Here is a 13,187-nt window from a genome sequence, read left to right on the forward strand (position 1 = left end):
TAAAACTTTGAAAACAAAACTTATTTATTTTACAAAGAAACTCATTTAAAAAAAAAATTAAAACTACTCTAACTATTAATTTTTTTTTTCTTTTCTAAAAAAAACAAACTAAAATGATTTTATTAACAATATAAAACTATTTTTCTCTAATTTTTTTATTTTTATTTTTATTGAAAACTAAAACTAAACTACTATATTAATATCAAACATTAAAATATGTACTAAAATATACAAATAAAGCTATTTTTCACACATTTTCTGTTTTGAAATCATTTTAGCTCATTTAACGAAAACTAGCATAAACTTGGGGTTTTAAAACATTTTTTTCATTAAAACATGCATATTTTAATGTTAATTAACCTTGAAATATATGCATGATCATTCACGATCATAGTTGGCTTTATTTTCTGGAAAGCTACTTTCATCAAAGACAACATTTCTGGAAATTCTGTTCTTCTTATTGATGTGGTCATAACACCCGTACCCCTTGTGTTCATCTGCATAACCTACAAACTGGCATATAGAGGCTTTGTCTTGAAATTTGTTTCTCATGGATTTGTCAACATGTACATAACATGTGCATCCAAAAACTCGTAACTCATCATAATTAGGCTGTATTCTTAAGAAAACATAATAGGGAGACTGATTTTCAAGGATAGGCATAGGAAGACGATTTATCACATGAGTGGCAGTGTGAAAAGCTTTTGTCCAAAGGTTGATAGGCAAATTACAACCATGCATCATACTCATTGCACTTTCCACAATATGTCTGTGTTTACGTTCAGCAATTCCATTTTGTTGTGGAGTATACGGGCAAGAAACTCTACGATGTATCCCATTATCTTGGAGAAAATCTAAAAATTCTTTGGAGGAATACTCACCACCTCCATCACACTGGAGAATTTGAATATTTTGGGAGAATTGATTTTTAACATAGGCATGAAAGTGACGAAAAATAAGAAAAACCTCTGATTTGTGTTTCATGAAGAATATCCAGGTAAAACGAGAGAAACTGTCAATAAAAGATACATAGTATTTACTTCCTGAAGAAGAAGGATTGGGAGCTGGACCCCAAACATCAGAGCATATTATCTCAAAAGGGATAAAAGATCTTTTATTTATTTGATGAAAGGGAAGTACATGACTCTTGCAAACTTGACAACTGGAACACATTTTATTCTTTAATGAAAGTGAAACAAACTCTGAAAGAAAACCATTGGACACTAACTTTTCAATAAAGACTTGACTACAATGACCAAGACGAGAATGCCAGAGATCTGGCTTATTACATTTGGATAAACTTAGGACGTTTTCAGAGAGGTGATCAGGCTTGGGCTTCAAGACACTGGAGGCTGGATCTTCACTGAAGACATACATGTTTCCACGTCGCTCTCCTTTAGCGAACATCTCCTTCGTTTGAAGGTTCTTGACAAAGACAGAAGTAGGAGTAAATTCCACAGATGAATTGGTAGAAGGGGAAAAAGGCGTACCTTTGAGGTCGCCGGCGGTGGTCGCAGTGGCGGCGACGATCGGACCAGCAGGAGGAAGCGTTGGCGGGGTTGTCGCGTGCAGGGAACGAGGACGGAAGAGAGGGGACTTGAGAGGGAGGCGCCCCCCTGCCCTCCTGCGCTGCTCTTTAAAGAGCTCGAGGGGTGGGAGCGATCTTCGGGGAAACCCTCAAGGGGTTTCCCTTATCTAGTCGACGGGGGAGGAGCGGCACGGGGAAGGTGTGGCGCACAGGGGAAAGGGTTTTCTTAAAAACCCTTTCTCCTGTGTCGGGTTTTTAAAACCCTAACGAGGACGGGCCCGGGTCGGGTCCGGACCCGACCCGGCCCGGCTCCGTTAATTTAATTTTTTTTTGTTTTTTTACATGGATTTTACATCAGCCCTGTAGCGGCTGAACCTTATAACCCCTTTTTTTTCGTTCATTTAACAGGGCGCGGGCCGGATCCGAGATCGAGATCCGGGATCCAGATGCGGTCTGGATTATGGATCTGCAACATCTTTGCGAAATGGATCCGCAGGTCGGATCCAAATGGATCCAACTGCGGGTCCTCGCGTAGTTTCATTTATTTTATAGAAAATTTTCTTTTCTTTTATATATATATATATATAATCTTATACGTATATGTATATATAGTTCCATTGTGGATCCTGGATCCTAAACACAGATCCCAGGCCCAAATCAAACAAATTATGCATTAAAAAAAATTCAAATAATTACTGAAAAAAATAAGGTTATTACAGATGCACAGTTTGTTGAATCAGAAAATCAGGTGGCTGACATTTTCACCAAGGGTCTCTCTAGCAGTTTTGATTAGGCAAGTTTTCCATCATCAAGAAGATATATACAGCTTGTGGGAGGCTTTTAGGAATGACATGTTCTCATAACTGGTTGTATTTTATATTGATCTAAGGGTATATTGTGCATTTGTTGTATTTTCTGTACTTCAATCATATTGTATTCTTTTCAAGGGTAGACTGCTCATTTGTCTAACTCTAATGTTAACATTATATAGCTGCTGATTGAGGTGACCCACACAGAAAATAACATGGGGTTTAACTGCTCTCTCAACATTATTCTTTTCCTTTCTCTATTACATCAACATTGGAACTCGTGGTGGCATAAACTTTTACTTAATCCCTCTTGTACACTATGCATATTTTGTGCATTACTTGAAAATAATAAATTTTAATATTTTTTTTTGGTGTTCTCTCGTGGCCTTAGTGCCTTGTGCTCTTATGCCATGATGGTAGTATGTCCGTGGCATATTGTGGCTTTGTTCTTTTGGGACCTATTTCAATACAACACATATATATATATATATATATATATATATATATATATATATATATATATATATATATATATATATATATATATATATATATAGGGAAACTGGAACATGTAAACTGGTATGAACAAAGATTTTCATAGTTTTTTTTATAAATCTAACCCTGTAGATGCATTTGGCGTGGTCCATTTGCTTGAAAATGACTATTGGATCATCGTAATCGGACCAAGAAAAGTGATTTTTTATGCTTTGCATATTTATAAAAATTCTGAGCCGTTGATTGTCAAGCCTTATAAGATCCTTCCTATACGTCGTAATCGGATGATCCAAGCGCCTGTTTCTATAAAACCATGCATCTAGATCGCATCTGTACGGTGAAATTTTAGACAAAAAAGCCTATGAAAATCTCGGTGCATACCAGTTTACATGTTTGACAGGTTTACATATTGTAGTTACCCTATATATATATGTATATATATATACATGTTTTTCTGTCTGTTTTTCATAGAGATGTATATGATTTATGATATTGTTGAAATGCTCTATGCGTTATGACATTTTAAAGGAAGTATGATGTTAGAATTTGAATTTTATTGTTTAGTTCATTCATCATTGTATTGTTCTTATATTGAATGTTATGAAATTTCATGAATTTTATGATATGTTACACTTATGCTTCATCACAACTATATTCATGTGTTTGCCATTGATCTTAACAATATATTGTATTTTTTGTGATTTTCTTGATTTTTTGATCTTTTGGTCTCGACTAGGATGACTAGTCCTACCTAGTCCATGATAGTCCTTTTAGGGGTCCGCTGACTAGCGCATTTGACTACATAGGATTTAAAATGCTCATACTAGTTTTTCTCTTCATATCTGATTTGTATACAATAAACCAGTTTTGTAATTGTGTAGTTGGAAAGTATCAATAAACATTATAAAAATAATTCGTGTTTTTCAAAGAAACCTTTGTTATGTAATCTTGGATATTTATTAGGATCTTATAGTATGGCTATTATGACTCCTGAATTTTAGCAAATTTCATTCTTCCCAATTCAAATGGACCTAAAAAGCCCTCAGTTCCCTCACTTCAAGATTCCACCTCCCTTTCTTGCTACCTTGGTTTTGTATGCAGAATTGTAGTTATTGAATATGTAGGACTCATCTTGATGGGCATGGACTATTTAAAGTTACGCATAAGCTTGAACTAATGGCATGTGGCAATCAGCTCCTCTTCCCCCCCCCCCCCCCCCCCCCCCCCACACACACACACACACACACACACTAATATTATGTTGTACCCTTGATTTTAGGATATTGCGAGTGAGCACCCAGAAAGATTCTTTGTAGCTGAAATTGTGAGGGAGAAAATCTTCATGCAGTATCGAAATGAGGTGCCATATGCATGTCAGGTATCATTCTATAGTGAGTCTCAGGCATCATTGATACTTATTGCCTTGTTAGTTTCAGTTCTTGCATAGGCTAGAGACTTCAACTTCATGCAAATTTTGATATTTAATGAATCTGTTCTGAAGAACTGATCATTATGTGTTCGTCTTTTGTTTTCTGCAGGTCAATGTTGTAAATTATATTACACGACCAACCTCAAAAGACTTTATTGAAGTTGAGATAGTAGTTGAAAAAAATTCTCAAAAGATTATTATCATTGGAAAGGTATGGTCTTCTGTAGGTAAACATCCATGAACATTAATTTGGTTCTTGTTTCTATAAGTCTTGTTTTGCTTTCTGAAGCTTATGTCAACAACAAGATGCTTTCTCGAGTTTTTATGCTCATCGAATTTGGCCAAATATTGTATAGAAACCATGGTAGAAGAGGTGGGTTAGAGAAACCAAGGGTTATATTTTTTAGTTTATGTAGTTAAAATCCCGCTTAGGCCACCTAGGCTCGGCACAAGTCTACCACCTAGGAGGCTTACGTGCCTAGACAAGTATCTAGATTGGAGGAGGGGCATCAAGGTTGGTATTTTACATTTGTTTTTATAATATTTAAAACATTATAATCATGTTGTGTTTGAGTATTTTGAAATATTTAAGTGTTTCATTGTTTTCTCTCATTTTTATGCTTTTTATATTTTTATTCTTTTATGCATCTCTAAGTGATGCAGCTAAACAAATATTTGTTTAGATGAAATTGAATATTAGAAACACAATTATCTTTTAGTTATTTAGATACATTCATATTTTTTTTTAAAGTTTCAGTTGTTTACCATCTTAATTGTGTTGAATATGAATTTTATATTATTTTTAAGAATTTGTTGTAAGTTTTTCATTTTTTTGGTCCTGGCTAGGCCTTTTAAGGGGCTGGTGCTTAGGCACCAACTAGCGCCTTTGATTACTTAGCTTGTGGTGTAACGCCCCAAAATTCCAAACTTGCGAACCTTTCAGAAAACAGGCAAGAGATTAAGAAAAATCTCTTTCCTTCAGAGTTTGTTTATGAAATCAGTGAAAGACTATTCTTTTGTTAATACAGAAGGCAAGTTGACAACTTTGGGCACGTTAGCTAAAAAAACCAAAACTCACAAATTCGGATATCCCAAGGAAAATCCGTTACAAACCCAAAACGTCCAGGACGCGAGCTAAGAGCAGAAAGAAGAAGTCTTGAAGCCATCTTGCAATCGCGCCATCGCCCGTAGTGTACTTAATCATCACCTGTACCCATAGAATGAGTTAGTTTCGTGAAAAACTAGTAGGTGCACAAGACAGACTACAAGAAACTGAATTAAGTACGTTTAATTCAGCAGATTATGCAGTTAAAAGCAGATATGCAGTTAAACAGGTAAGCAGTACAAACGGGTAAGTAGTGCAAGCGAGTAAGTAGTGCAAGCGAGTCAGTAGTGCAAGCACGTAAGTAGTGCAAATGCGTAAGTAGTGCAAACAGTAAGCAATACAAAGCAAGTAAGCAGTTCAAAGCAAGTAAGTAGTGCAACTGACAAACGCAACATACGATTCAATTGATCGTAGGCTGTGAACCACCACGCAACTAGCTTGTTCTCGTTCCTAGAACAGGGTTTCTGCATCTAATCATTATCAGGTCATCATTTGTCGCCTTCACTACTTCTAACAAACGCTTGTCCTGAATCACATTAAACTATTCCCATCTCTCAAGGCCTTACGCGGCCAACTGTCACCGGTTATGACTCACTAAGGCGTCATACTTTGTCAGAAAAAGCCCACCCTTCCGTAGAAGGTCCAAAATATGATCATGATCTAAAATCGCTAAAGATCTGATTCTCACATCAGGGATCAACATGTAATCATGCTAAAACAGAAAGCCAAAACTATAGATTTATAAGTGGCTATCTCAAATAATCTCAGACGATCATCACAGCTCACCATAACTCTTTATGGTAAGTAAAAACACAAGATCCACGTCGGATTGCTCGGTCCGGGAGATATACGACTTGACAAGGAATTACCGCTCTAGAGGGTATACCTGGTCTTAGACCATACACTTTCTCACAGGAGTTCACCGTCTTTGTGACTACCCGTTCGTGGACAGTGTACATCCTCATAGAGATTCTACCGCTCTAGTCGGATTACCCGATCTGAAAAATGTACCTCATAAGGAATTACCGCCCTAGCTGATATACCTGGTCTTGGACCATACACTTCCTCACAGGAGTTCATCGTCTTTGCGGCTACCCGTTCGTGGATAGTGTACATCCTCACAGAGAATCTACCACTCTAGCCGGGTCACCTGGTCTTGATCATACATACCCTCACAGCGAAACCTTTGGGAAGCCGGTCCCCAACAAATGCCATATCTAATGAAAATCATTGCGATACACGCATCAACGCAAATGACTGCTCTTAGGGTCGATAACCACTATTACAATCCTCAAATAGGACTTCAAAGCATGCGTAAACGACACATGAGAACACGCAGATATGGCAATCCGGTTGATTCTATAGGCGAAGAGTAACTAACTCTATCTGACAGCCAAACAAAACGACTGAATAAGACAAGCACTCATAGTAATGCTCGTAATAATACAATTACCATAATATGGCTCAGTCCATCAACAAGTAATTAAATTAATCGTAAGGCATAAACCATTGCATCGCAAGCCATTCATAAGCTATACACGATAAGCAATCATATGACAGCAGTTATATCACAATATGTAAGCAGCTTATAAGACAAACGGCCACATCAATCCTAGTTGCCACCAGTTCGTAGATTACGAGCTGTAAGCAATCACATCAATCATAAGAGATGCAAGCCAACAAGTGCTACACTACAATAAGCACCGAACAATTCAACCAAGGGGTAAAGTAAGTCACATGCTAATATGTAGCAACTGACATAATGCTATTATTATAAGCATTTAACTAGTATGATAAGCTAGTTATTACTCAGCAAAGAACTGCGTAAGTAGTTTAACCAAATAGAGTAACGCCTTGACAGGCGTGCATAGCTCAACGAGTAGTATACTGAACTACCGAGCAAGCAAGCAATCGACCAATGTGAACAAACTTTATGTTTCAATATTACTGGCCTGTGGGTACACGCAGGCAAAACGTAAAAACAACTGAGACTAGTTCGGGCGTCTGTTATTCTATGTATTTTCAATAACCCGAATAGCTAGTTGAGTCCGCTCCTAAAGGGACGACTTTAGCCGAGAGGGGATTCCTCAAAGGATGATAAGCAGTGCCACGGATGCATCCAACTTCTGCAGAAGTGTTAAGCTAACTATTGTAGCCCCTTTTCCCTTAACTCCAATGATTGGGGAGGCCGGATCATTGCCCGTGGGGTGGTTGTTAATAACCTGTCCATTGGAGTTTTATACCACTCTGTTCTCTCCCTTGACAGAACAACCAGAAGCGAATGGGTGCATTAGAGGTTGCTTAACTAACGACCCATCCTATGCTGTGGTCTTTAAACCACTCGAGCATCTTGCCCGTGAAGGCGAATGTGAGGCCATTTATGTGATTACAGCATTGTGCATTTAACACTGTTCGAGGTCGCACAACCGTCTCATCCGATCATCGCAGTACTAGACGTGTCGTGCACGACTACAAGTACTCTAGGATGAAGGGGGTATAGCTCCTCAATAGAAGCCTCAACAGGACTGTTTCACAAAGATGTAATGCTTCTCAAACTATACTTTGACATTCTTTGTCTTTTGAAACAACCAACAACTTGTACCCACATTTGACTCGATACCTCATCCACTATTGGGGTATCTACATGCCTCGCATGACTCGATACCGACCTCGATAGACGGGATACTGGTTTCTCAACAGAACCAGCCAATCACATCCTTCTAAATGCTTCAATTTGGGCAGTCTTTGATGCTTTTGCGCAGCTCCCTAAAATCTCAAGTCGACTCTGCAGGACTGCGTACACGAAGAGCCAAGATCCTTGCGAGATATTCCTCTCCTTAGACGAGGATGTATCGCTTGCTCCCGACTGAACTCTTGTCGCAAGAGGGAGAGTGGTAGATGTGTCTTGCATCCTCCACGAGGATGCCTCAAACGCGTATGCAATGAGCAAAAACCTGAGCGTCATCTGCAATAGCAAGGCAATAATAACACATTGCAAAAGCAAGAGCCTAGGCGCAAAACGCCACAGCAAAGTAAAGACTGTAAGCAGGAGTGCAACACAAAACCTTTGCGCGATACGCGACGACAAAGTAAAGGCTGTAAGCAGGAGTGCAACACAAAACCTTTGCGCGATACACGACGGCAAAGTAAAGGACTGTAAGCAGGAGTGCAACGCAGAACCTTTGCGCGATGCGCGACGGCAAAGTAAAGGACAAGGATCACGAAACTGCGTCCTTGAGTTAAATGCTTACTCGTATAAATATATATGATATATATATGCATATATATTTATTTAATTGTCCTTTTTAGTTAATTGAACTCAATTCAATTGTCCAAGTCTTCTGTGCAATCTTCCCCTATCTTGAAGAGTTGCAAGCTGGTTGGCGTCTGCGGGTGTACGCGATGGACGGCTCGGGTCGCGGAGCGCGAGCGGGATCTATCGTACGAGCTGCAAAAGTGACAATCTTAGCACACTAAGACCAAAACAGAATGTCAGAGTCATTGCCACTGACCTAACGCGAAGGAAGCAGAAGCAGGGGCATCGTGCCCTTGCACACCTGCCATAAACGCAAGAAGCAAGGACAGGGGTTGGGGTTGCGAGCCCCTACCGACCTGCTGTCAGCGAGAAACAAGGAGGTAGGGGGCTGTACCCTTGCCTGAAGAAGACAACGAAGGAGGCTTTGCCCTGCCTGCTAAGAGAGCAAGGAGGCGAGGCCCTTCCCTGCAAGCCACTAAGGGGGAGGTAGGGGAGGGAGCAGAGACTCCCTGCTGAACCTGCCTCAACAGGAAGCAGGACAGGGGGCGCATCCCTCTGCTGGAAACGAGACAGGCAGCAAGATCAAGGTAGAGGGGCGAAACCCCCTACCGAGAAGCAAAACAAAGGTAGGGGGACCTCTCCCCCTACCGAGAAACACAAGGCAGGGGGGACGAAGCCTCTTGTCGGAAACAGGATGGGGGTAGGGGGCAGAGTTCCCTGACAGAAGACCACAAGAGGCAGGGGGGCAGAACCCTCTGCCAAAAACAACAGAAGGCAAGGGGCTTTGTGTCCCTTGCCGGAAAAACGGAAAGAGGCAGGGGCGAAGCCCCTGCCAAAAAACCTGTTAGAGGCAGGGGAGCGACGCCCCCTCCCAGAAAGCCGAGCCGACACAGGGAGCGAAGCTCCCTGCCGGTGATAGGAAAGAAAAAGGAGATCAGGGGAGAGGGTGCCTGACGACGGCGATCGTCCGGAAACACAACCAAGAGGGAGCAGATGGTGGCTGACGGCGAGTCGCTGATGCCAGCTCGAAGAGTGAGATGGCCAACGACGGTGGTGCAGTCGAAGGTCGCCGGCGACTCCGATCGCCGACGTCTGCAGCACCCGGGACGAAGGTGACGAAAGCAGAGGGGTTGCTGGCACCCACACAACAGAGAAAAGGAGGGTGGTGGCCGGCGGCGAGTCGACGACGACAGAGGTCGTCGAGGCTCGGTGGTCGGCAACAACGAGGAACTCAGGCGGCGATGGTTGAAAACTTCGACGTCGGGGGCTCTGGCGCAGCCGACGAGGTCGCATGGGAAACAAGAGGAGATGGTCGGTCGCCAGAGCTTGGAGGCCGCCGGGAGGTCTGCCGAACTCAGAGAGGAGGAGGCGACCGGACAGAGTTGGTCGCCGGCGTCTCCAATTGCTGGCGGCAGCGTGAGAGAGACGGAGCAGAGGAGAGAGAAGGGGCGAGGGTTGCATACCTGGAGGTCGCCGGCGTCAGCGACAGCGGAGGAGGTCTCCGGCAACGGTCGTGGATGTCGAAGGTGGTCGGCTCCGATGGTGAGTTCCAACGAGAGAGGGTCGGGAGGAAAGAGCAAAGAGATGGGAGTCGGGGGAGGCTGAGAGGGAAAGAGAACAAGAGAGGAAGAAGGGGACGGGGGTTCTCTTTGTAACCCCTGCCTCACTGTCTTCAAAATACACGAGAGGCGGTGCCTCAATTGGCTTCGGGTCGGGTCGGGTCCGAGTCCGGATCCGACCCGAATCCAAGCTTATAAGTTTTTTTTTCCCCGGTTATTACATGTAGTGTGGGTTCATCCAGCATTCGGGTACCATTTGCATGGTTTAGAAATAAGAAGGATTGGTACCTTAATATGCCTTTCAATTAAATGATGGTGTCTTATTGCAAAGAAGATAATTGGCGGCCATTCTTACATAGAAGAAATAATGTCAGATCAGCTTGCATAGTAGCTGGCCCCCTTCTTTAAAATGGAAAATAGGCTTGGAGATGTGGGAAGGTTGGTTGGGGTGATGGACAAATTTAAACATAGGATGATTGTATCTGTATGCAATGTTAAACTCTACAAATCTTGGGCACATCCCTTGTTTAGAGAAGAAACATTGACAAGCGAATTACCCATAATTTTTTGTTCTACAACCTGCTACTACATTTTTAGTAATTTCCTACACTCTCAAGCCAAAAAAATTAAGAAAAATATAAAGAGAAAAAGCGAAGAGGAAGAGAAGAGAAAGAAGAGAGGAGGAGATGGAGAAAAAAGTGGAGTTGAGAGCTTGACCTACCCCCTTCCTTTTCTAATTACTTTATGCATGGGTACAATAAGAAAAACTGCCCTCTTCACAGAGAGTATATGCAGTCTGTGTGCAAGCGTGATGAGACACATTGAATATAAATAGAGACAAAAATAGATCCCTATCTTATAAAAGCCCCCCTCAAGTTGGGATGGAAGATATCTATCATTCCCAACTTGCTCATGAGATCATCATGATTTTTCTTTGCACAATGCTCTCATTAGAATATCTGTCAGCTGGTTTCCTATATGAGTGTATATCACCTTAAAAATCTTCTCAATCTTTTCTTGAAGAAATAACACTCAATAACAATGTGCTTCATACATTCATGATGTACTGGATCATTTGCAATACAGATTGTAAATTTTTTGTCACAGAAGTGTCGTGGTAGAGATATCTACCCCTAATCTCTCAGTATCCCTATAAGCCATTGTAAAACCCACAAAAAAATAAAATAAAAAAAATTATTTGGACCCGGGCCGGATCCAGACCAGGACCCGACCCAGATCCGTCAGGTGTTAGTTGTTTGCATGCTTATAAAAGCACGCAACGACAAGGGGGGGGAGGTTTCTCGAAGCCTCCTTCCCCTCTGTTCTCCCGTTTTCTCTCTCTCTCTCTCTCTCTCTCTCTCTCTCTCTCTCTTTGCACCCTCGCCACCGCCTCTCGCTCTCTCGTATCTCTCTCGGTACCCGGCCCCCTCTCCCCCTCTTCTTTCGTTTGCAGAGCAGCGGCCTCCGGCGACGCTCGCACGCCGACGACCTTCCCTCCGGCAACCCTCTAGGTACGCGCCTCCTCCTCCTCTTCTTCGTTCATTTTTCTCTCCTTGCACCCTTGTAGGCAAGGGAGGGGCCGAGCCCTCCCTGCGGCCAAGGGAGGGGTCGAACCCCCTCCCTGTGGCCAAGGGAGGGGTCGAACCCCCTCCCTGCACCACCTTTAGCAGGGGAGGGGCACAACCTCCTCCCTACTCCCTGCTCCCTTTGATGGTGGGGGAGGGGTCGATTCCCCTCCCTGCTCTCTGCACCCTCCAGCGATAGGGAAGGGGCATAGCCCCCCTCCCTGTACCCTGTATGCAAGGGAGGGGCTGAGCCCCTTTCCTTCGGACCCTTTGGCAGGGATGGGGCCAAGCCCCTCCCTGTGCACTCGTTTTGCAGGGGAGGGGCCGAGCCCCCTCCCTGCACCTTCTTCTTCTAGTAGGCAGGGGTGTCGCCCTTGCCTCCACTAACTTCGACAGGCAGGGGTGAAGCCCCCTGCCTCCCCCTTTGTGATCGACGGGTAGGGGCTTTGCCCATGCCTCCTTGCTCCTTCGGCAGGCAGGGGTGAAGCCCCCTATCTCCCTTATTTTTGTTAGGCAGGGGCGTTACCCCTGCCTCTCTTCCACCTTGTCAGGCAGGGGCACAACCCCTGCCTACTCTTGCTTTCGAAAGGCAGGGGCGCAACTCCTGCCTCTGTCCGATTTTTCGGAAGGCAGGGGCGCAAACTTCAAATTAACTTCAATTAAAATTCAAATTCACTTGAGATTCAATTTCAAATTGACATATACATTCAAATATAAATTCAAATACAATTAGATCCATAATTGAGACATAAAATTCATCTTTATTAATTTTAATTAAATACCAAAAAATTCACTGGTATTATACATACCCTCCTGCTTCCATCTGAGTCTTGGTTGGCTTTCCCTTTTTCTGTTATTCAGTACTTGACAACCTTTCTTTTTGATGCTGAGCAACATGTCCAACCAAACCTTCTTAGGCTGCCAAAGAATATGCTTGCTTACATTTGTTCACTTATTGGACAGAGTTTTTACCTAAAATTATTCTTAATCTCATGTATCTGAAATCAGTGAATGGAAATACTGGATGTCTGTCACTCCATCTAATGTACCTTTTTTTTTTCTTGCTTGAAGTGACAAGGTTTAGCATGACACTAGATCAACTGTATGCACAAAGAAGTCCTGTGTTTCCTTTGCCTTTTTATATTTCTCTAGTTTGATGTCATCATTAAGACCCACTGAAGATGCAGTCTGTATTAATAGTTTGAGGTCATTATCACCCATGAACTATGTGCTCTTAATCTCTGTTAGTCTTCATTCTTGCGGCCTATAACCTTTGCTATGTAACGTGGGTACTTCTACCAGGACTGCAAACTTGTGTCAAAATGGGTACTGTCTCTGGGTAAGGGGTAGAGATCAATTAGGTTTCAGACTCGATCTCACCCATTTTTTCCATTTGATCATCTGGTCAAGAAAAGTATGCAATGTTAACTACCTATTTGTT

The 13,187-nt window shown here is 42.4% G+C and overlaps 1 protein-coding gene across 7 annotated transcripts in view; it reads left to right on the forward strand.

The window, feature by feature from the left end:
* The window catches only part of LOC149845802 (GTP-binding protein Era-like protein), an 83,480-nt gene that overhangs the window by 43,510 nt on the left and 26,783 nt on the right, over positions 1–13,187 (forward strand). For all 7 annotated transcript variants that reach the window (XM_089996021.1, XM_089996017.1, XM_089996019.1 and 4 more), the window contains exons 6-7: positions 4,112–4,210; positions 4,371–4,472. In XM_089996021.1, the coding sequence (XP_089852147.1) occupies positions 4,112–4,210; positions 4,371–4,472 (201 nt within the window). The remainder of the gene's footprint in view (positions 1–4,111; positions 4,211–4,370; positions 4,473–13,187) is intronic.

The sequence above is a fragment of the Nuphar pumila genome, chromosome 2, assembly GCF_984573655.1.
Source record: "Nuphar pumila chromosome 2, dmNupPumi1.hap1.1, whole genome shotgun sequence".
Lineage (NCBI taxonomy): Eukaryota > Viridiplantae > Streptophyta > Magnoliopsida > Nymphaeales > Nymphaeaceae > Nuphar > Nuphar pumila.